Here is a 23,335-nt window from a genome sequence, read left to right on the forward strand (position 1 = left end):
AAAATTGCATACACTTGCTCAGCACTGTTTTTTAATAGTTTTGTTTCAAGTCAGCGCACATTTATTAGCATAAAACTGAAGTTGTTATGATTGCATTTGCATTTCACATAAGACGCGTTTTTTTCGTCGCCATCTTAGAAACAACTCAACTCTAAAAAATACACACACACAACGCCGAGTAAACAGCTGCATCAGGGCTGCATTTTGACTGTTGATACTTTCTCTTATCGATACATCGTTCAATTTACATGGGATTTATTTATTTTTTCCTAAAAATTAATTTAAACGGGTAGTTTCCGATTGTCAGAATCATAATTAAATATCTAATTGTGTATATTAATACATATGCATACACTAAAACAATAAATCAGTTGTATGTTGACATATGAAATTCAATACAAAACCGTTTCCCATGCAATAGTATCGTTGAAATTTCTAGTTCACAGAATAAACTGCATTGAAGACGGAAAGACGGCTGAATTAAAAATATTAAATTAAAATAAATTTGTTTTAATCAAAAAGGTACTTTTTTTGATTTTGATAAATTTTGACTGCATTTGTTTGGAAGTTGTGCGTCACGTCGCGAAGCTGCTTGCTACACAACTAGCTGTCAAATCCGTGACGTGGCCTGGCCGACCGATTTTTCCAATTAGCAAGCAAACTTAGTATCAATTTATAATCAACTATTAATAGATAATTTAGGCTTTTCACGATGACTACCTACGAGGAGTTCATCCAGCAGAACGAGGACCGCGACGGAGTGCGTCTGACGTGGAATGTGTGGCCCTCGAGTCGCATTGATGCCAGTCGTTTGGTCGTGCCGCTTGCTTGTCTTTACCAGCCGCTGAAGGAGCGCCCCGACTTGCCACCTATACAATATGAGCCCGTTCTGTGCACACGCAGCAACTGTCGGGCCATTCTGAACCCCCTGTGCCAGGTGGACTACCGTGCCAAGTTGTGGGTGTGCAACTTTTGTTTCCAGCGCAATCCCGTGAGTAGAAGATGCGACAGTGACTCAGTCCCATTTTTTACTTGAACTTTGCCTTGACGTTGTTTGTTTCAGTTTCCCCCTCAATATGCGGCCATTTCGGAACAACATCAGCCCGCTGAGCTGATCCCCGGATTCAGCACCATTGAGTACACCATTACCAGGGCTCCGACCATGCCTCCAGTCTTCATTTTCCTCGTCGACACCTGCATGGACGAGGAGGAGCTGGACGCCCTCAAAGATTCGCTGCAGATGTCGCTCAGTCTGCTGCCGCCCAATGCCCTGGTCGGACTGATTACGTTCGGCAAGATGATACAAGTGCATGAGCTGGGAGCCGAGGGCTGCTCCAAGAGCTACGTGTTCCGCGGCACCAAGGACTTGACGGCCAAGCAGGTGCAGGACATGCTCGGAATCGGACGCGGCGCTGCTCCGGGCCCTCAGCAGCCGGGCCAGGCAATGCCCGGACAGCAACGGCCGAATGCCCCGGCAGCAGGAGCACCTGTGCCGCCAGCTCATCGTTTCCTGCAGCCGATCAGCCAGTGCGATGCGGCACTGGGTGATCTGCTCAGCGAGCTACAGCGCGACCCTTGGCCGGTGCCGCAGGGCAAGCGCTACCTGCGCTCCACGGGCGCTGCTCTCTCGATAGCAGTTGGCCTGCTGGAGTGCACCTACCCGAACACGGGTGGTCGGATTATGTCCTTCGTCGGTGGTCCTTGCTCCCAGGGCCCCGGCCAAGTGGTCGACGACGAGCTGAAGCATCCGATTCGCTCTCACCATGACATTCACAAGGACAACGTCAAGTTCATGAAAAAGGCCATCAAGCACTTCGATGCGCTGGCCCTGCGTGCCGCCACCAATGGGCACAGCGTCGACATCTACTCGTGCGCCCTCGACCAGACTGGCCTCCTCGAGATGAAGCAGCTGTGCAACTCCACGGGCGGGCATATGGTCATGGGCGACTCGTTCAACTCGTCGCTGTTCAAGCAGACATTCCAACGCGTGTTTGCGCGCGACAGCCGCAACGATCTGAAAATGGCATTCAATGCCACACTGGAAGTGAAGTGCTCGCGCGAGCTAAAAATATCCGGAGGTATCGGCTCGTGTGTGTCGCTGAATGTGAAGAGCCCGTCGGTGTCGGATGTGGAGATCGGCATGGGCAACACGGTGCAGTGGAAGCTTTGCACTCTGAATCCCAGCTCCACGGTGGCCTACTTCTTCGAGGTTGTCAACCAGCACGCCGCTCCCATTCCCCAGGGCGGACGCGGCTGCATACAGTTTATAACACAGTATCAGCATCCGAGCGGTCAGCGGCGCATTCGCGTCACGACATTGGCCAGAAAGTGAGTGCCAGGGAGTGGCCAGGAAGTGACGCAGCTAGCATTCAGTAATTTCTCTTAATTCTGTTTCTCTTCATGTACAGCTGGGCTGATGCCACCACAAATGTGCATCATATCAGTGCTGGCTTTGACCAGGAAGCTGCCGCCGTCCTTATGGCCCGCATGGTTGTCTACCGCGCGGAGACGGATGAGGGACCTGATATTCTGCGCTGGGTTGATCGTCAGCTGATTCGCCTGGTGAGTACATAGCATTGATTACTCGTCGGAGAGAAGTTCTCTTATGAATCGACAATAATCCCTAATTGCAGTGCCAAAAGTTCGGCGAGTACACCAAGGACGATCCCAACAGTTTCCGGCTGTCGCAGAACTTCAGTCTGTTCCCGCAGTTCATGTACCACCTGCGCCGCTCGCAGTTCCTGCAGGTCTTCAACAATTCGCCCGACGAGACCACATTCTACCGACACATGCTGATGCGCGAGGACCTCACCCAGTCGTTGATCATGATACAGCCGATACTCTATAGCTACTCGTTCAACGGACCGCCCGAGCCCGTGCTGCTGGACACCGCCTCGATCCAGGCCGATCGCATTCTGCTGATGGACACATTCTTCCAGATACTCATCTATCACGGTGAGACGATTGCCCAGTGGCGAGCCCTCAAGTACCAGGACATGCCCGAGTACGAGAACTTCAAGCAGCTGCTGCAGGCCCCCGTGGACGATGCCCAGGAGATCCTGCAGACTCGCTTCCCCATGCCACGCTACATCGACACCGAGCACGGCGGCTCGCAGGCGCGCTTCCTGCTCTCGAAGGTCAATCCCTCGCAGACGCACAACAACATGTATGCCTATGGGCAGGTAAGTGCCAGCCAGCCAACAGCTCGGCTGGCTAACTCTCGACAGATCTTTGCAGCATTTTCTTAAACAAATTCTCGTTTTATGTTTGGTTTTGTTTCACTCATTGTGCATACGTTTCCGTTTCCGTATCCGTATCCCTGTCATTCGCAGCCGGCCATTGGTCAGACGACGGTAGTACATTTTTACTGTTTACTGTTCACTGGGAATCTGCTTTATTATGTAGTTTCTAAGCTGTTTTGTTGGTGCTGGTTTAGCTCTCATTTCCCCTCCTGTCCGAACTGCACGAACCCCGTCCCTGCCCATCATTTAACTAATTCTCTTTTGGCATGTCTTGACAGGACGGCGGAGCTCCCGTACTCACCGACGATGTCTCGCTGCAGCTGTTCATGGAACATCTCAAGAAGCTGGCCGTCTCCACAACCACATGAATCGCCCAACGATGAGAGGAGCACCACTAGGAGGGTTCTATTCTACCTAAGATTCTTCAAATACCGAACGAGCTGATCCTTTTGGAATCCTTTTGGCCAAGGCAATGCAATCACAGATACAGATATAAACATGCAACAGATATTCCACTTGATCATCTGATCGTCTGAGACACACAATAAACTATTCAAATTATGTTCAACAATTTAAATGACACGCTGTTGGCCTTTATTTGCAAGCAACTAAAAACAAAATGCCCTCAAAACCTTAAATTACAGCGGAATAAAGAAGAATTAAGAATTGTATCAAGTGCGGGCCGCACCGGCCACACTTCCATAACGACTACTAATACAAGTTATGCCTCTCGGTAGACTCCACCTCCGTCCTAAACTATTTGGTACACACTGACTAAAAAGCTTGCTCTCTCTCTATCTATGTCTCTGGTCCAGGATTGTATCTTGGCCTCAGTTGAGAAACCTTATGGACATCTTTGTGTCGACGTCGGTGCGGTCTAGGGCCTTGCAGAAGTCCTCGAACGATATCTTGCCCTGGCAGCAGAGGTCTGCCTCCAGGATTGTGCGCTCCGCAATGCTGACCAGCTGGTCCTGGCTGATGTTGGCGCCCACCATCATGTGCAGAATGGAGAGCAGCTCGTCCCGGCTAATCACGCCGTCGTCATCAAGGTCATACATCTTGAAGGCGAACTTCAGCTTCTCCTCCCGGCTGTTGAGCATGCTCTGCTTGTTATCCCTCAGCGGACGGAAGTGGGCCAGCACGTTCATGAACTGCCGAAAGTTCACCCGATCGTCGGTGCTCTCGGCGAAGAACGAGTGGACGATGCGCTCGCACAGCGGATTGATGGCCAGCTCCGGGATCCGCATCAGGTCCTCGCGGGAGAGGGTCCCGCAGTCGTTGCGATCCAACGACGTGAAGCGCGAGTACAATCTCTCGATTTGGTTGGGAGTAACTGCGAATGAGTCGAAATTATTAGTTATAAAATTCACCTGAATTATCAGCTCTTATCAGGGAACTGATACTAGCTGGTCGAACAGCACTGGATACAAGTCCGACGAGGTGGCGGCTATTTCAATTGTGGGAAACTTTGAGCTTATCGCATTTACACGGTCTCGGACACTAGATAATTGCTTCATTCCAGTCAAAGGCATAGATAAGCGCCGACTTTTGCCCCCCAGACGACAAATAGCTACTAAAAGGGGGGCGATTGCCGATGACGTCACTCGGAGCGTACAGGTGCAATTGTAATTGTAATGCAAATTGATTGCTGGAAAACGGCTGTGCATATAGCTCTTGCATAAGGCAAGCGCATCGTGCGGATGCTTTTTTAATAAGTAAATATGTATTTTCGTTTTTTAGAGCACCCACAACACAGCAACGTACAAACAAACCCCAGACGCCCTTGAGCAAAGCTACTGATAGTCTATGGAACCAGCCAGCGCAGCCACGCACGGTAGCACAAATATTTGTACAAGTAATTGAACAGCTTTTAGCGCTCAAGTGCGACAATTGGGGCAGGCCAGGCCAGTCCAATGAGTGGATTGGATTGTACATGATGTCCAAATGCGTATTGGTTTCGAAAGTAGTTTCCATTCTGATGACTTCTTGGCCAAGGTTATTGCCGCCCCAGTTTTGTACTTACAACCAGTTTCCTCCTGAATCTGCGCTATCTCCTCGTTCCGGAGGAACAGTGATGACTTGTTGCCCATCTCGCCGTTGCAATTTTGCTTAAAATTTTGGCACCCGCTGAATATAATCAATTCGGATGCAATAGGGATGAGAGTATATAATATATCAGTACATCGATAACTTTTGACAATATATTTATGTCCTTGGAATCTATTAACTGAACTACAATCTTCTGAATTTGGAGCAATGCAATTAATACTATTTTTCTTTTGTTGAATTGACAGCATAATTCTTATATGTCTACCAGCTTCGATTGTATTTTCATGTTCAGCACGGATCGTTTCAAATATCGATATTTTTGTGCGATAAGCTGAAATTGAATTCGGCGGTTATGGTCTTATGACACGACACTCTAATTACAGGCGACTTACTGAGTGTCCTCAGTCTCAGTTTTAAAACTAGACATTTTGGGTTTATTGTCTTCTTAAAAGTTCTTACGAAGACCAAATTTCAAATGCATGAATAGGTAAGAAACATTTCCTTCATTTCATTCTAAGAAAAAGTCACAATTTCGTTTCATAGAAGCTTGGAAAACATTCGAATATTAATTAAAGGATATCATGCCCAATAACGATACAAATCGAGTAAACTGATTTCCAACTCTTGGGTAGAGAACGATAAGCCCGTTGTCGACCAGTAGGCATTAAAATAAACCCAACGAAAATTATATATCTCGAATAATGTTTGCGTAGTCAGGTGAAAGACCTACAAGAACAATTTACGTATACATAGTATTATTTTCCGAGGTTTAACCATTACCGTACAGATGTTCCAGTTCATACACTGAACATGTCGCAAACAATCTTTCTGGATTAGATCCCAGGGTCTTGGGTCTTATATATCAATAGGTATGGGTCTATACACATTTCCCCTTCAGGTTCGCTTTTGATAATTACATAAAATGTAGTTAATAAGTAGCAAATGTGTAGTTAGCGTGTAGTTATAATGTATAAATAATTAAGTTTGTGGAAATTGTTGTTGACCTTTTTGTTTAAGCCTTATTTTATAAATAATCTTATAAAGATGCTGTAAATTAACCAGTAATTACCAATTAACTAACAAATCGAAGAATATGAATAGAAATAGTTCGCCGGTATATTTAAGGTATATTTTGAAACTGTGATTCGGTATATTTTTGAGGGTCAGACCGTATATGTAATGGTCAAATCCGCGGTCACACTGGACTTAATAACAAAAACATTGTTTTTAAATTATTTATTAATATAAATGGATAAGTTAAATTGTACCCTGACTGCTGTTAAGAACCTGCGCTCTAATGTACGACAGTGCTTTGAACACTTGGCCGATGGCACCGATGGGGAGGGAGTGGAAGAAAGCCGAAACAAGTTTGTCCACGATTTTCAGGAGAAATTCGGAGCCATAAATTCACAATTGCGGTAAGGGAATTGAGAAAATCATTGTGTTGTTGGTGTATATCATGGATTAATGCCTTGCAGTGAAGTGGAGCAGTTGATCAATGGGTTGCAAGTGCCGCCCACGGCCTACTCCCTGGGAAATACGGCGTACCTGGCCCAGGAGACATCCCAGGACCGGCAGGCTCTGTATCCACAGCTGGTGAATAGCTACAAGTGGATCGACAAGGTGCACGATCACAGCTTCCTGGCCTTCAACAATCTCAACCAGAACACGCTGCGGAGGTCGTACAACTACTGCTCTCAAAAGCGCCCGCGCCTGCCGTTCTCTTCGTTCAACAATGATCCGGAGTAAGTTTGCGGGGCAGAGCTATACGTATACGCACTGGCTGACACTAACCCCGAATCCTATTTGATTACGCAGCCATATAGACAAACTGCTGAGCGAAATCAACACCCCGCCGCACACCTCATACAGAGTATTCCGTCCGTTTGGGTCCAACGCCGTAGCGATCGTAACCATCAGCAATGTACTGAAGGCGGCCATCGTGTTTAAGGGCGTGCTCATTGAGTGGGTGACGGTGAAGGGCTACGACGAGCCGCTCGAGCAGGATGACCTGTGGGCGGAGTCGCGCTACGAGGTATTCCGCAAAGTCCAGGAGCACGCCCACTCTGCCATGCTGCACTTTTTCTCCCCTACGCTACCCGACCTGGCGGTGAAGAGCTATGTGACCTGGCTAAATAGCCACATTAAGCTCTTCCTCGAACCCTGCAAACGCTGCAGCAAGTACATAGCCAACGGCCTGCCGCCCACGTGGCGGGATCTGCGCACTCTGGAGCCCTTCCATGAAGAGTGTCGCAACTGCTGAAGATTCAGATTAAATATATATCTTTATAAGCATAACTTGTATACTTCATTTATTTCAAACAAAATATTATATGTATTTGAATGCATGCGTGCGGATTTTTAGAAATCGCATCGCTCGACTGAATAACTACAACGGTTTAATGCATTTTTAATGGCCAACTGAGGTGGCTGCGGTTGCTGCAGCATATTGTGTTCGCACACCCCGCTGCAGGCACAGGCGCTCGAAGTTCTCTCGCAGAGTGGCACGGAGTCGCTCGCGCTGCTGCCTCACCTCCGCGTGGTGGTACTTGAAGGCCAGCACCACCTCTTGGGGAATGTAATAGTTTTCATCGTCCTTATCGTAGTCGTCAAAGTCGTCCTGCAACACAAAGTACGAATAGATAAATGAGTTAAAAATTTGTATAGAGTTCAGAGGCAATCCTGCTCCAGTTTTCGGCCATCCTATGTGTGACAGATGCCATCAGTGCCAACGATCAACGATCAGTCAACGAACTCACCCACATCTGCAACAATGAAAACTTGTGCTCAAACTGCGGATGGTGGCAGTAGAGTATATCAGAGACGAAGCTGTTGCGTTCGGCAACATCTAATCCATTCTGCTGATCCTCATCCAGGGGGCCGTCGTGATTGCACAGTCCATCTGAGCACGAGACCTCCGACCCTTCGGGTGACGAGACCACGCTGGAGGTACGGGAATTGATGTGCGAAGTGGGATCGCTTCCATAGCCAGAATCCCGTACATCCTGCTCACAAGGACAGTTTGGCATAGACGCCAAACATTCGTCACACTTGCCAACACCGTTTGGCTGCTTAGCAACATTCGATGAAACGCAACTGGCGACGTCCAAGTGCTCATCATACAGGTGCTGAGGAGCCGAGACCGCCGGCCTTGGCTGTTGCTTCGTGATGACTTTTTTGGAGGCAGATTTCTGCTTCTTTTTCTTAGATTGCTTCTTCGCTTTCGATTTCGTTGGCTTGTCATTGGTAGGAGTCGTTGGCTCCGGCTCTGGCACGAGAGTTACTGCCTCCGTGACAATGCCATCGTCGACACCTACATCGTTAAGCTCCAAATGTTCTTCCAGATCCACATCCGCATCCGCATCGATATCCACATCTACATCTTCTTCCTCATCATCAGACTCGCCTGCGTCCGCGTCTACATCCGCGTCCGCGCTCTCTTCGCACTGGCGATGCAAGTTCTTTTTCTCATCTTTCCTCCTCTTCTTCTTGAGCTTCTTCAGCTCACGCTTGAGCTCCTTGGCCTTCTCAGCGCGACTAATTTCCTGGTAGAGCAGCTCCAAATTGCTGATGCCCTGCTTTTGCTCCACGAATGTATCAAAGCTGCGACAAAGTGCGTGCACGCCCACAGCAGCCAGCACTTGGCAGGCGCGCTCCTCCTCGCGCAGACTTACGTAAATGCGTCGAAGCCGTTCGTACATGATCATCCCCACGCAGGTGAGCACCTCCTCCTGGGCGATCTCCAGCGTTTTGGCGTGCCTTTCGCGCAGTTTCGAGTAGCTGCCGTTCACCTCAGGCTCAGCACGCTTGATCAGGGCATCGAGGAACTCAATTTTATTCGTGTTCACGTGTATGTGCTGGTCGGGAACACACTTGCGGATGTGCGCATACAGTTGAGCAGCATAGCCCTTCTCTTTGGAGGAGATTTCACCAATGAGTATTTTATAGGCGCGTTCAATCTACGAAGAGGCAAGCAGATTAGGTATATCCTTGACCTTTACCTATTCCATTCTCACCTTTGTCCGACAGCCAGAGCAGAACTTGTGCTTCTTTAGATAGTTTTCGAGCACATCGTGCAGCTCCTTGGTTTCGATGATCGTCAACTCGTTGCGGCAGTTGCTCTTCATGGCGGACCACACTTCTCGCCAGGTCTCCGAGAAGGGTTTGGCACGGAAGGCGTCCAGCGAATGCAGTACACATCGCGTCTTGTTGCGCAATTTACTATCGAGCAGATTGTTGAGTACCTCGTGATGTCGATAGAGCAGCGTGCCCAGGGCCTGTGGCGTCTTCAGCTTCTCCTCGGCAATTCCCAGCTTGGCCTTGTCTCGCAGCTCCAGCGGATCGAGCGTGCGATGTCCCGACTCGGTCAGCTGATAGTACAATCGCTCTACTCGGCGTCGGCAGCCCACGCACTGCACGCACTGATTTAGCACCGCCATGAAGCTGGCGCTATCAATCTCCAGCGATTGGCGACGCTCGGCCTCTGTGAGCAGCCTGAATTTGCGAGAGAACTCCTCCAGGTCGCGACCCCGTATCAGGGGGCTGTCGATGACGAGTCCTTTGCTGTTCAGGTCCATTAGCATCTGGAAGCATCGAGAGAAGAACGGTTAGATCGGTTAGAGCGAGAGTGGAACCTGTTTGGGTGCATCCGCTGCTGGCGATTCAGCGGCAGCGTTCCATCTCTCTCTTTTGCTGCACTGCTATGTGCACTTTCAAACAACATGGCGACAGAGGGCGAAGCAGCGAGAAGTTTCGGGTGCGGGTGGGTGGCAGGTGCAGAAATAAGAGACTAAGCGCCTCCTCTCTCTCTCCCTCTCTTGCTCATACCCCTCTCCCTCTCAGCTGACAGAGAACTGCCAGCAGAATAATATCATGGATCAAGTTCAATTAATAAACGCACAATTACAATTTCCGAGCTGTTTGTGAGACGAGACTAACACACATGCAGGCAGGCACTCCATACATATGCATGTACATATACCCGTGTGTTATGAAAGTTTTTGGACAAGCTGCATGGCACAAGTGTGTGCGTGTGTGAGTTCATGCGAGTGTGAGGGGTTCTGCTGCCAGTCATTTTTCGCCTTACATATACAAAATCTGTGCGGACAAAGCATAATATAATGACTGCTACTTACCATTAGTTTATCGCCTGCTACCAAGGGTAAATGCCTGCGACCAACATAACCAGAATCATCGTCATCAGTGGTATAGACTTTTGTCAGTCTCGCCATGTTCGAGAGCCAACGAAGGCAATTTCAGGCACTTTACGAAACACTTCTCCAGGGAGTGGGGGAAGGAGCAACAAAAACACTGCACTGTTTAACAAATAATACGCACTAGTATATCTCTATGCGATTAAAATGTCTCTAGGTCTCTCGAAATTCAGCTGCAAAATCTATTTTCTATGTCAAACACGTAGTAGGTAAATCGGTCCGGTCGCCATTAAAAGTAGTGTGACCGTAATAAAACCGTGTACTGAAATACTGAAATCTGAAATCCGTGAGAGGTTAGTTCTCAGCTGATTTTAGCTTGCTACACAAATTCAAATCCATAAAAAGGACTCAATCGTATCTGTTAAATCTAAATATTAGAGGCCTAAGGGCCTAAGATCGAAACGATCTAAAATTATTCTCAAATTATAAATGGGCACTAGCCATTACTTTCTTTCCATGAAGCTTTAGGATATGATATAATGTGCCGCCCAGTGGGACACTTTTTGGAGCATTTATCATGAAGCCCCTGGCTTGGGCGTAATGGTGTGTTACCTTTTTCCTACCCAAAATTTGACTTAAACTTTTCAATGTGCTCGCCCTGAAAACCTGGCTCGATACACTGCATTGTTCAACTTTACTAGCCCTCTTCGGGCCCGTTGGCTTAAGTTTAGGAATTTCTTTCCCTAGATCCGTTATTTTTTTTACGGCACGGGTAAAAATTGGAAAATTTTGAATTTTTTCAAAATATTTTATTTTTAGAGCTTTGTATGTATGTTTCTTGAGGAAAAGCGCTGTGGTCACAATGGTGACCTTTGCTCGTAACGGTATAATGTGCTCTGCTGCAGCAGCTACAGCTTTAGATACCTTAGTTGAGACACAAAAACTCTAATTTTTTAACAATGTTTCTGTGTGACACCATGCTGTTTGATTGATGCAATCTGACTCATAATCTCAATATTGCAAGCAATAGGCAGGCCATTCTTTTGCTTCAGGTACAGACTCCCACTCTTGTTCATAATTTTGTTTAAAATCTTTACTCATTTTTTTTCTCATTAATTTGTCATTAATTTTCTCGAAAAAGAGTGGAAAGTGTTTGCTTATGAAATATACCGTTATATACCGAATAATTGAATAAACCCACCGATTTATACCGGTATCAAATATAATATATACCGCAAACGGCCAGTATTAAGAAAAAATGGAGATATTTTTGCAGTGTAGTGCTGCCAGATGACAGATAAACGTTGCTGGCAACACTCAATTTCTATGGGCCAGACTCATGTGCCGAGGGAACGAGCAGCATCCTCCCTCAACATTCTGCGTACCCTATCAAAATGGATATTATAGAGTTAAGGAAATGTTTGTCATCCCAGCCTTCAATATGTGCAGAAACTAGTCAGTCACAACGATATTTTACAGTTTATTGACTTTATCAGGATATATATACCGGAAACTCATCAAATGCACGAATAGGTCTATAACATATCAATCTGAGAAAAGATCTTTAATTATTGAGGTACCTTTATAGGGTAATAGGGTACACAAAGAGATACATACTCCGGTTGGCAAGCAACAAGTCCAAAATACCAGCAACATGTAAGAAATTACATACTGTTACGTTGCCAATGTTTTTTTGCTGAACTTTTTTATTTAAACCTGGTTTTATACATAATACAATAAAAAGGTAGTTAATCTTGGACAAAATGTATTCATCAATGGGATCAAATTATGTGGGCAGAGCTGAAAGTTTTAGTTAGCCAGCATTATTCAACGGAATATCAAAATTGAGTAATAGGATTTATTTGTTTGACCTTTGAAGATCCAATAAAAGGGAGCATTTAAAATAAGCCAGTCAAGTAGAAAATTGATTCACTAATCGGATAAAACTAAGTGGGCATGGCTAAATGTTCTATATAGCTAGTAATATTCGAGGGAATATCAAAAACGAGGAACATGTATGACGGAACTTGAAGATTCGTCAGTTTTTTTGCGGTTTCGGAATATTTCTGAGGGTCAGACCGTATATTTTTATCGAAATATCCGCGGTCACACTGACAGCGACGCCAAGGTGCCGAACAATTTTTTAGCGCGTTGGGCGAATAATTCTTTTTTTTTGTAAACTCGTGTTTGATAACTTCATTCTTTGTGTGTCGGTCAGTTAGGTGCACTTCGGAGACTTCTGAGAAAATGTCGCATCACTATGTGGTGACAGCGCAAAAGCCCACTGCGGTTGTAGCCTGTTTAACCGGTAAGGGGAAACGAGGGAGGGGGCCAATTTTCGTTCGTTTCGGCTACCATCGGAACCAGAACATGCATGTTTTGCCGGCTCTTCGCCATGATTATACAAGATACATGGTGGGATCGATATATTAACTGTTGAGCTCTGTTTCTTGTCTTCCAGGCAACTTTACATCGCCCACAGACCTGAACCTGATTATCGCCCGCAACAACCAGGTGGAGATTGATCTCGTCACGCCGGAGGGTCTGCGCCCGCTCAAGGAGATCAACATAAATGGCACCGTCGCGGTTATGCGCCACTTCAGGCCGCCAGATAGCAACAAGGATCTGCTGTTCATACTGACTCGTCGCTACAACGTCATGATATTGGAGGCGCGCATGGTCAACGACAGCATCACAGTCATAACCAAAGCAAACGGCAATGTCTCGGACTCGGCGGGCATTCCCTCGGAGGGCGGGGTCATTGCTGCCATCGATCCAAAGGCCCGAGTTATCGGCATGGTCCTGTACCAGGGGCTCTTCACTATCATACCCATGGACAAGGAGGCCAGCGAGCTAAAGGCCACCAATTTGCGGTAAATTGAATGAAATTACAAAAGTGTTTATCAGCTAAGTTTATCTTTTGCATCAGGATGGACGAGCTGAACGTGTACGACGTAGAGTTCCTGCACGGCTGCCTAAATCCCACAATCATAGTCATCCACAAGGACAACGATGGACGACACGTCAAGTCGCATGAGATTAATTTGCGAGAGAAGGAATTCATGAAAATTGCATGGAAGCAGGACAATGTCGAGACGGAAGCCACCATGCTGATACCCGTCCCGTCACCCATCGGAGGCGTGATCGTGATTGGGCGCGAGTCGATTGTCTACCACGATGGCAGCAACTACCATGCGGTGGCACCACTCACCTTCCGCCAGAGCACCATCAACTGCTATGCGAGAGTGGATGGCAAAGGACTGCGGTACTTGCTGGGCAACATGGACGGCCAGCTGTATATGCTCTTCTTGGGCACGTCCGAGACGAGCAAGGGCGTCACTGTCAAGGACATCAAGGTCGAGAAACTAGGCGAGATCTCTATACCAGAGTGCATTACATATTTGGACAATGGTTTCCTGTACATAGGGGCTCGACATGGCGACTCGCAGCTAGTGCGCCTCAGCTCCGAGTCAATCGAGGGCTCCTACGTCATACCAGTGGAGAACTTCACCAATCTGGCTCCCATTCTTGACATTGCCGTCGTAGATCTGGATCGCCAGGGACAGGGTCAGATCATCACTTGCTCTGGAAGCTTCAAAGATGGTTCTCTGCGAATCATTCGCATTGGGATAGGGATTCAAGAGCATGCCTGTATTGATCTTCCGGGGATAAAGGGCATGTGGTCTTTGAAGGTGGGCATCGACGAAAGCCCATACGAAAATACTCTTGTATTGGCCTTTGTGGGACTCACCAGGATTCTCACTTTGTCCGGTGAGGAAGTGGAGGAAACCGAGATTCCCGGCTTCGCCAGCGATCTGCAAACGTTTCTCTGCGCCAACGTGGAACATGATCAGGTTTGACTTCCCTCGTTCTCCTTTCAAGTGCCTCTTTAATTAAGAATTTCCACTTAAGCTAATTCAAGTCACTTCGGACAGCGTGCGATTGGTGAAAAGTGCCACAAAAGCTCTGATCTGCGAGTGGCGGCCTGAGGGCGACCGCTCTATTGGTGTCGTCTCGTGCAACAGCACACAGATTGTGCTGGCATCGGCACGCGACATCTTCTACATCGTCATCGAGGACGGCCGCTTGGTAGAGAAGTCGCGCAAGACCCTGGCGTATGAGGTGGCCTGCTTGGATATAACCCCGTTGGATGAGACGCAAAACAAATCCGATTTGATTGCCGTGGGCTTGTGGACAGATATATCCGCAGTGATCTTGTCGCTACCCGATCTGGAGACGATTTACACTGAGAAGCTGAGCGGAGGTAAACGATTTAACCAATTTTTTGGGTCATTTGTGAACGAAGCCGTATTGATCGATTGCAGAAATTATTCCCCGCTCCATACTGATGACCACCTTCGAGGGCATACACTATCTGCTCTGCGCCCTGGGCGATGGTTCGATGTATTACTTCATTATGGATCAGACGACCGGACAGCTGACGGACAAGAAGAAGGTTACCCTAGGTACTCAGCCCACAACGCTGCGCACTTTCCGGTCGTTTGCCACGACCAATGTGTTTGCCTGTTCCGACCGTCCGACGGTGATCTATTCGTCGAACCACAAGCTCGTCTTCTCCAACGTTAATCTAAAGGAGGTCAACCACATGTGCTCGCTGAACGCCCAGGCCTATCCAGACAGCTTGGCGTTGGCCACCAAGAACTCTGTTATATTGGGCACCATTGACGAGATCCAAAAACTACACATCCGTACTGTGCCCCTGGGCGAGGGCCCGCGCCGCATTGCCTATCAGGAGGCATCGCAGACTTTTGCTGTGTCTACGCTTCGCATCGATGTCCATGGACGCGGCGGGGCCAAGCCGTTGCGCAATAGCGCCTCCACACAGGCCCAGAATATCACATGTAGCTCGAATATCCTGCCCAAGCCGGGCGGCAACAACTCCACAGCAGCCAATGCAGAGGTTGGCCAGGAGATCGACGTGCACAACTTGCTGGTGATCGACCAGAACACTTTCGAGGTGCTGCATGCCCACCAGTTCGTAGCCCCCGAGACTATATCGTCACTGATGTCAGCCAAGCTGGGCGACGATCCAAACACATACTATGTGGTCGCTACCTCGTTGGTCATACCCGACGAGCCGGAGCCGAAGGTGGGGCGCATCATTATATTCCACTACCACGACAGCAAGCTCACACAGGTGGCCGAGACCAAGGTGGACGGAACGTGCTACGCCTTGGTCGAGTTTAATGGCAAGGTCTTGGCCGGAATTGGCAGCTTTGTGCGTCTCTACGAATGGACCAACGAGAAGGAGCTCCGTATGGAGTGCAACATCCAGAATATGATTGCGGCACTGTATTTAAAGGCTAAGGGCGACTTCATCCTAGTGGGCGATCTGATGCGCTCCATCACCCTGCTGCAGCACAAGCAGATGGAGGGAATCTTTGTGGAGATCGCCCGCGACTGCGAGCCGAAGTGGATGCGTGCCGTGGAAATACTCGATGATGATACGTTTCTGGGCTCGGAGACAAACGGCAATCTGTTTGTGTGCCAGAAGGACAGGTAGCCTTCTATGAACTATAAAGACCATAATCCTGATAATTAAAGTTTATATTTCTAGTGCTGCCACCACCGACGAGGAACGTCAGCTGCTGCCGGAGCTGGCGCGTTTCCACCTGGGCGATACAGTGAACGTTTTCCGACATGGCTCTTTGGTGATGCAGAATGTGGGCGAGCGCACCACGCCCATCAATGGATGTGTGCTGTATGGAACCTGTAATGGAGCTATTGGCATTGTCACCCAAATACCACAGGACTTTTACGATTTCCTGCATGGCCTGGAGGAGCGTCTGAAGAAGATCATCAAGTCGGTGGGCAAAATCGAGCACACCTACTATCGCAATTTCCAAATCAACACCAAAGTGGAGCCCAGCGAGGGATTCATCGATGGGGATCTGATAGAAAGCTTTTTGGACTTGAGTCGCGACAAGATGCGAGATGCTGTGCTGGGTCTAGAGGTTCGATGGTCGAGATTCCGTCATGTATTGGAATACTAAGGGTCTAATTTTGTTTGTACTTTCAGTTGACGCTGAACGGGGAACGGAAGGGCGCGGATGTGGAGGATGTCATCAAAATAGTGGAGGACCTTACGCGCATGCATTGAGGCGGCAATTTATGTGTATATAAGTATATAAAAAAGAACCATACCATACAATTTGTTTGAATGTACATGAAACTTCGATACCATGTATCCTGCTTAACCCCGTAGCGCGGTCACTCTCCCAAGTTTCTCGATTATGTTTGCTCGCACTAAGACTTGACAATGTAGCAACAACAAAATATATATGTTTCAAAGCTCTTACAAAGTTGCGCCTCACCTTAATAAACGTCAAAAGTATTTCGACTTTGCCTAACAATTGTTAATTTCATGGTTAGGAGTTTTCATTTTTCTTTACTAGTCCACAGATGTGCGATCGCTCACAGGATTATTGGCTCAGACAAATATTTTTCAAAACATACAAACTCCGTTATAACTGGTTTTGCCTCTAACTGCAAATTGTGTGGACTCAATTTCCTTATTTATTAAGCATTGTTTTAATATATTTTGCCAAACAAGAATTTCATTTATATATATTGTATGTTGGTCCATTTTTTGGAGTAAATAATAAAGTAAATTGTAAACACTTATTAAACCTTCTTTCTAAATACAACCATAATAAGGCTTAAATGCTGTTGCCCTGCTCTACGTTTTCCATATACCAGTAGTTTACCTCAAACTACTAGTTTACTCAAACTAGTTTTAATAAAAAATTTCTATCGAATCGGCACAGGTGATTGAAGCCAAAGCCCGCCTATTGTAGTCATTACATATCTTCTATTAAGATTCCTTATAACAAAAACCATCATTGTCGTCACAGCCTGCACACCTTGTCTACTATGCGGACGGCCTAGAACACGAAGATCGGGGTGCATTCTGTATTGTATCGACAGCTACATGCATACGTTATAGTATATGATACCCTATTCTACATTAAAGAACGAAGATGTCAGAGTCCTCCGTCTATACCTACCCTGCCCGTGGGATTCAATCGACGCTACCCTGGGCATTACTGCTGCTTTAAAACTTACAAAAGAAGACATTAATTAGTATTGACGATACATTTCACCCTGAAAGCTGAATCTAAACTGTCTTACAGAATTTAAAGTCCCCGATCATTATGTTTTTAGAATGAATTTTATATAAAAAACGAAAATTTAAGTAGTAAAAGTGTCGGGAAGAAAATAGGCATGGAGGAAAGAGTATTTAGATAGTTGTTCTATGCATTAACTAATTGATTGTCTTGGTAGCAGTGGGGTACTCATGTGGTGCCGTCGTAGCTTTGGCGGGACTTCAATATCAGTTTGCCCGAGTCATCGCAGCTCATGTTAAAGTCTCCAAGCACACAACGGGCACGCGTTGTGATGACCTTCGGCGCTATGACCAACTTTTGTATGCCTATGATGAAGAGTACAATTAAGGTTACTGTGGCCGCTGCGAAGATTGGGTGTATCCAGAGGGATTCCGTCAGAGGCACAACGGTGGTGTGGGGATCCCTCAGCCAGTACCAGGCCCCGATGGCCGTGCATATCGACATGGCGGACAGGAGAATGCGCCATCGGAAGGTCGGTCTGTGCGAGAGAACCACTTCGGTGAGTCGCAGCTCGAAAGCCTTCAGATCTTCGTCATCGGAGGGTTCCATTGCATCAGTTTTCTCATTGCTCGTAATCGATTTAATGAGTTTAAATTTGCCCAGGTACTGGAATTTTGTGTAATTTTGTGTGTAGATGCATAGATTTTGACAGGATTTACAAAGTACTTTCTTTTTATGTTGCCACCGAATATGTACGAATCCTGAAATTGTATGTTCATGTAAAACATATAATAAGTATTTATTCCCAGAATCGAAAGTGTTGGTAGTTTGTAAAACACGTCTAAATATAGCTCCGTGGCCGTAATACCTTTTGGCACACCGCACGCATGCGCAGCTATTTTACGTCCTGGGCACGCACGTTTGTGGCAGCAGATCTGCTGGCTCTCGTTCACGTGTGGCAGTCGCAAACAAAGCACACAGAAACGTGAGTGGCAGGGTGGGATGGCCGAGTGGCAGGAGGAGGAGGTGGAGGAGGAGGAGGAGGAGAGTGGTCTAGTGGCATTGGCGTTTCATTCATTAATACACGCACACAGACGTGCGCTGCCTGGAAAGCCACTGGAATGTTGCATGTTCCGCCACCACCAACTTCCAGTCTACGGGCTGGCTCCTTTGAGTGTGTGTATCCGTGTGTTTGAGTCAGTGTGCGTGCGCACTCGTCGCGCCTCCACACCATTTGGCAGCCTTCTGCCACCGCCACCGCCTCTGCTGCCGCCGCCCGAGCTGATGCTGCTTCTGCTTCTGCTTCTGCCGCTGCTGCTGCTGCTGCTCTTGCCCCCAGTTACTGCAGCCTGAGCTCGGTCCATCCGAGTATCACTCATTCGTTCGCCGCCCGCCTCGCTGGTTCAGCTTTTCAGCTGCGCGTCCACGCCGAGTCGCCGTCCGTGCAATCCATCCTGGAGCGTTTATTCGTCGTGCCAGTGGTCTTCAGTTTGAGTGCTATCCAAATAGTGTCCAAATAACTTTGACAAGCGAATATGTTGAAAATTGTTGCTCCAGTGCCGTGACCAGAGCCCAATAAAAAAAGTGACGGGCCCATTAAGCCGATTTTCGCCATTTCCAACGTAAACATAAAACTTGCTCGGCCGCAGCACATTTAAATTTGTTTAAAAATTGATTGCAAAAATGTGCTAGCAACAATTAGCATTCCTCGGTTCGCGGTCGTTACAGCGATTTTCTGTTACGCTGCGCCTCTCCAGTTGGGATTATCGACGGCTGCCCCACTGCAACAATACCAGCGGCAAAACGGATAGCTGCCAGAGGTGAGTGGCAGGCCGCAGATCCTTGCGATGAGTCGCATGATTCATAACCCTTCAAAGTAACCTTCCCTCCAAACACCAAACACCAAACACCAAAAGAAAAGTATTGTGCAAGCAAACAAGTGAAATTCAATGCGAATTGTCGTAGGCGATGATCGAGGGAAATGCATTTGAAAAACATGTGTACGACAAACAAAGAAGCCACCAGCCATGGCATCCAGAGTCCAGAGTCGTCATCGTCATCGAGGGCATGTCACAGCCGCAGTCTGTAATATGACGCCCACAGCCCGAGGCTGCCGTCGGCGGAGGTTACTTCTGCGCCGTCCCGAAACGAAAAAAAATCAGAAATTATTCTTTAGCAACAATAGCAATAAAACGAAATAATACAGCCCCGAAAAAAAACCCATAAACCGAAACGCCCCACTGCCAAATGCAAATATTAAGGCACAGCCACAAACATTTTATAATTATGAAAAGGGAAAAGCAGCAAATCGAATTGCGTTAAAAAGAAACCCCTCTCGGGCCAGACATTCCAGATCCTGTGTCGCTGTGGTCATCAGCCCGACTTTTCTACAGAATCCACTGTAGTCCCCATAAAAAACAAGTCAACTCAACGGTTCTTTTCGTTCTTTTTAATGGTCCCCGCTGCGGATCGATGGCATTATAGAGAGCAAAATCTGAAACCAGACAATTTTCCCTGTTCATTAAACTCCTGGCTCCACCTGCAAAACTTTCGAGTTTTCAGACTTTTTCATTTGATATTATTTGGAAGAGATTTTGGTGTTTAACTCAAATGTTAATCTTAAATCTCAGATCAATATTATCTGCGTGTAGTTTGTATTTGTTAAAAAAAGAATAGAGCAGGAAAAATCGGTTCGAAGTATACCCTTTGAGTCATTTTAAGACGTTTTTTTAGTCTTTCTTTCGGTCTTACAATAATGATATCTGATTAAAAGATTTTGTTGAGTATAATCATACAATCATCTCATATGCACATTTCAATAACAAAGACAAAGAAGACTTTGTCAATCTAAGTCCCAAATATATCCAAGTGTTCAGTCCGGTCAGGGTCCATTCCAGTCCAGTCCAGCCGTAGAGACCAGGCTCCAGACGAGGTCTTTACAATGACCAACGAGAGTTGCCGAGACAGTATGCATTTCAAGTTGAATGTAGAATATGCAAATTGCGTATAGCTAATTTGCATTTATGACAAAAATAATAACTAATAATCTGGCAGGAGGGGGGTGACGGCGGACGGAAACCGAGACGGAGACGGAGACTGAGACAGAGCAGGCCAAAGCCGCCCGGGCCGGACCAGACCAGACCAGACCAGACCAGACCAGACCAGACCAGGCGACAATGACACACGAAAGATATGCGGGAAATTTACTATAATACTTCCAGGAAGCGAGAAAGAGAGTGCCGACCCGAGAGGCGAAAAGCACAAACAAACAAAACAGCATTCGGCAAGGGATATTGGTGTTGTGCAGCGACCAGCGGTACCAGCGTTGTACCAGAAGTGACCATGACGGGTCGCCAACTCCACAACTCCACAACTCCACAAGTCCACAAGGTGGCGCGCGCGCCAAGCAAATTAGCGGCTGTGTCCAATTTGAAAACGAGCCTCAGACCCTCGAGAGGATGTCAGTCCTTTAGAAACCCAGACCCATATATATTTATATGGCCATGTAGGAGGCCATGTGTATATTGTACGAGTATGTGTGTGCATGCTGGTGTCTCTGCCTAGCCCAAGGGTCTCCTTGTCACGTGAAATCAAATCAAGCATTACAATTTCACGCTCAATCGGCAATGTAATTGAGCCGCACAGCCGTGCCTGTTCCTGTGCCCCATCACCAGCCTCTTGCACAACTCCTTTCGGCATTCAAGGCCCAACTGCCGCCACTATGTCTGCCACAAATCCAATTGGTTGACATTGCCCTGCCACGAATCCGGGACTGAAGCGTTTTTCCGGTTGTGCAGCTTCCGTGAGAGTGGGTGGGGGGGCGGCACTGGAGCGTGGCTTGCAGCTGGAGCAACAGTTGAACAATTTTCACAACCAAAAATTTGGATTATATATAGAATATTTTCTTAATTTTTACAGCTACTTGTTTATGGCCTAATTTATGCGCTCACACGAGCTGCAGCATCGTGGCACACATTTCCGTGTTTTGTTGGGCATTTCAACTCTGACGCTCAGCATCGGTTTCGGGATAGTCCTGTCCGCATGTCCTGTGGCCATTGTTTAGATCACGTCCCCGCACCGATATCGAATCTGATCGATCTCTAACCGAAGCCGCAACTTTGTTTCCAAGTGAACAGCCACATAGCTCGGATACTTGCTGGTGTGTCCTTTGTGCCTGTTTCCTCGTCCTCCTGTTGGTCTTCGTCTTGCCATCCCGCTATCGGATAACAGGCCCGCATACGCGTTTCATATTCATGCCCATGCACATATCTGTATCTTTGGCGCTTCAAACTTGTAAGTTTTTCCCTCTTCTTGTGTTTATGAGAAAAGGGTTCGGGATTTTTGTGCCGAAAATATGGGAATCCTCGTGTCCAACTTGCATGTGTGCATACGAGTATTATGCGATCATCGAACGTCTTCAGATACGCATCTCGATCTGTGGGCCGGGCTGACATGCGAGCATGGGAATGCCTGGCTTGAGGGATGCTTTGTCCCGGCCCCTAGACTAAGATCATAGAAATATTTCATCTTACAATCTTGTAATATTTTTGGTTCTTTCTGAGAAGCGCTTTTTATAATTTTTTTGTACAGTGATCTTTAATATTTTCATGTGATCTATAAAGAGTATTTTTCTTTAAAATGTTGGCATTACGTTACGGATTATATATGTATTATAAATGATTAGATGCATGCTTGGTTAGATCCATCTATTTGGCTTTAAGTGTTTAACACTAAGGAGGTTCTTAAAAAGTTACAAATTTAATTCTTATATGCTTAATATCATCTTAAAAGGGCGGCTTTGTTTCCGACCCGATCTAGTTTTGTGTCTTGAATTCCGTGTATTTCAGACAGGCGCCGGAGCCATGATTCACACTTTGTTTTACTATCTGAGGTGGGAGGGCCTACTGTATGTACTGCATATATGTACATATGTATGTATGTATATTCGTTGAGAATATTTCAAATTTTTGCACGTCGAGCGATGATAGTGGCAGATTTAGCAGCAGCGGCCGTGGTAGAGCCAGCAACAACATCGCATTGCACAGCTGAGGGCGAAATTGTGCTTCACTTGCAAGAAAACACAAACGTCATAGCCGATTAGCTCATCGACGCCAGCACCATACAAAAAAGACAAAAAAATAAGAAGCCAAAACATTGTAAGAGACAAATAGCAGCTGAAAAAAAGGCAATATCGACAACGGCACCAGCCAACATCAACAAATCAGCAACACGTGCCACGGGGCCGGCTGACAAGTGCCAGAAGATACCAGGCGTGATCGGCCATAAGTCGATCAATGAATGAATCGCGTAAGACGAGAGTCCAATGAGTGGAGTGACCACAGCAACAAAGGCAAGCGATGACTACAAAAAGGGCAGTCCAAATTTTAGTGCTGATCCAAGCATTTGCTCGGGTAGTGGTACGATCTGATTCAGGGGTCAACTTTTGGCTTATATAACTTTTATGGTAAGAGTCTGGGGGGTACTGGCGTCGCCTTCTGATTGGGCTTGGCTCAGCAAATGTCGCGGCAAAGAAAGCCGAAAGAAAGTCGCTGCAGTTCGAGTGAAATGCAACACTTTTTGCCAACTCCGCAGAAGTCATGGCCGATCCGGGCTCGGCGGCTGTTTGTTTATTTTGAGCAGCGTCTTGGCCCCATCACATGTGACATTGTCCGCAGCGAAGGCGACATTGGAACCGTAGCCCCCCAGCCAAGAGCCCAATCAAAAGTAATCTAAGGCAGAGCAAGCGGAGCAGAGCCGAACCGAACCGTTCTGACCAGGGCAGCGTCGTCGCCGTCAGCGCTGA

At 47.1% G+C, this 23,335-nt stretch overlaps 6 protein-coding genes across 7 annotated transcripts; 3 read left to right on the forward strand and 3 right to left on the reverse strand.

Moving 5' to 3' along the window:
• The first annotated feature begins 651 nt into the window (after positions 1 to 651).
• On the forward strand, positions 652 to 3,819 carry LOC6587565 (protein transport protein Sec23A). 2 transcript variants are annotated; one of them, XM_026995478.1, is made up of 6 exons: positions 652 to 991; positions 1,064 to 2,328; positions 2,409 to 2,562; positions 2,634 to 3,182; positions 3,333 to 3,353; positions 3,521 to 3,819. In XM_026995478.1, the coding sequence occupies exons 1-6, from the start codon at positions 713 to 715 to the stop codon at positions 3,608 to 3,610; spliced, it is 2,358 nt and encodes a 785-aa protein (XP_026851279.1). In that variant the 5' UTR covers positions 652 to 712; the 3' UTR covers positions 3,611 to 3,819. The 2 variants fall into 2 exon arrangements, with proteins under 2 accessions (XP_026851279.1, XP_026851284.1); XM_026995483.1 differs by lacking the exon at positions 3,333 to 3,353 and having other exon boundaries at positions 654 to 991.
• On the reverse strand, positions 3,814 to 5,382 carry LOC6587216 (calcineurin B homologous protein 1). The gene is made up of 2 exons (XM_002013861.2): positions 5,266 to 5,382; positions 3,814 to 4,575 (listed from the first exon to the last, which is right to left on the reverse strand). The coding sequence occupies exons 1-2, from the start codon at positions 5,330 to 5,332 to the stop codon at positions 4,073 to 4,075; spliced, it is 570 nt and encodes a 189-aa protein (XP_002013897.1). The 5' UTR covers positions 5,333 to 5,382; the 3' UTR covers positions 3,814 to 4,072.
• A 1,157-nt stretch (positions 5,383 to 6,539) lies between these two features.
• Positions 6,540 to 7,589, forward strand: LOC6587598 (mediator of RNA polymerase II transcription subunit 27). The gene is made up of 3 exons (XM_002013862.2): positions 6,540 to 6,709; positions 6,770 to 7,036; positions 7,110 to 7,589. Exons 1-3 carry the CDS (start codon positions 6,540 to 6,542, stop codon positions 7,552 to 7,554), a joined length of 882 nt encoding a protein of 293 aa, XP_002013898.1. The 3' UTR covers positions 7,555 to 7,589.
• On the reverse strand, positions 7,573 to 10,671 carry LOC6587603 (gametogenetin-binding protein 2-like). Its single transcript, XM_002013863.2, has 4 exons — positions 10,427 to 10,671; positions 9,308 to 9,874; positions 8,051 to 9,250; positions 7,573 to 7,911 (listed from the first exon to the last, which is right to left on the reverse strand). Exons 1-4 carry the CDS (start codon positions 10,520 to 10,522, stop codon positions 7,702 to 7,704), a joined length of 2,073 nt encoding a protein of 690 aa, XP_002013899.1. The 5' UTR covers positions 10,523 to 10,671; the 3' UTR covers positions 7,573 to 7,701.
• Positions 10,672 to 12,587: 1,916 nt separating this feature from the next.
• Positions 12,588 to 16,767, forward strand: LOC6587576 (DNA damage-binding protein 1). The gene is made up of 7 exons (XM_002013864.2): positions 12,588 to 12,752; positions 12,906 to 13,317; positions 13,374 to 14,298; positions 14,357 to 14,708; positions 14,770 to 15,964; positions 16,023 to 16,419; positions 16,485 to 16,767. Exons 1-7 carry the CDS (start codon positions 12,692 to 12,694, stop codon positions 16,563 to 16,565), a joined length of 3,423 nt encoding a protein of 1,140 aa, XP_002013900.1. The 5' UTR covers positions 12,588 to 12,691; the 3' UTR covers positions 16,566 to 16,767.
• Positions 16,768 to 17,682: 915 nt separating this feature from the next.
• On the reverse strand, positions 17,683 to 18,179 carry LOC6587611 (nuclear envelope phosphatase-regulatory subunit 1 homolog). Its single transcript, XM_002013865.2, has one exon. It carries the CDS (start codon positions 18,139 to 18,141, stop codon positions 17,761 to 17,763), a length of 381 nt encoding a protein of 126 aa, XP_002013901.1. The 5' UTR covers positions 18,142 to 18,179; the 3' UTR covers positions 17,683 to 17,760.
• Between the last annotated feature and the right edge of the window lie 5,156 nt (positions 18,180 to 23,335).

This window comes from Drosophila persimilis, unplaced genomic scaffold (assembly GCF_003286085.1).
Source record: "Drosophila persimilis strain 14011-0111.01,24,50 unplaced genomic scaffold, DperRS2 tig00000000-arrow-pilon, whole genome shotgun sequence".
NCBI lineage: Eukaryota > Metazoa > Arthropoda > Insecta > Diptera > Drosophilidae > Drosophila > Drosophila persimilis.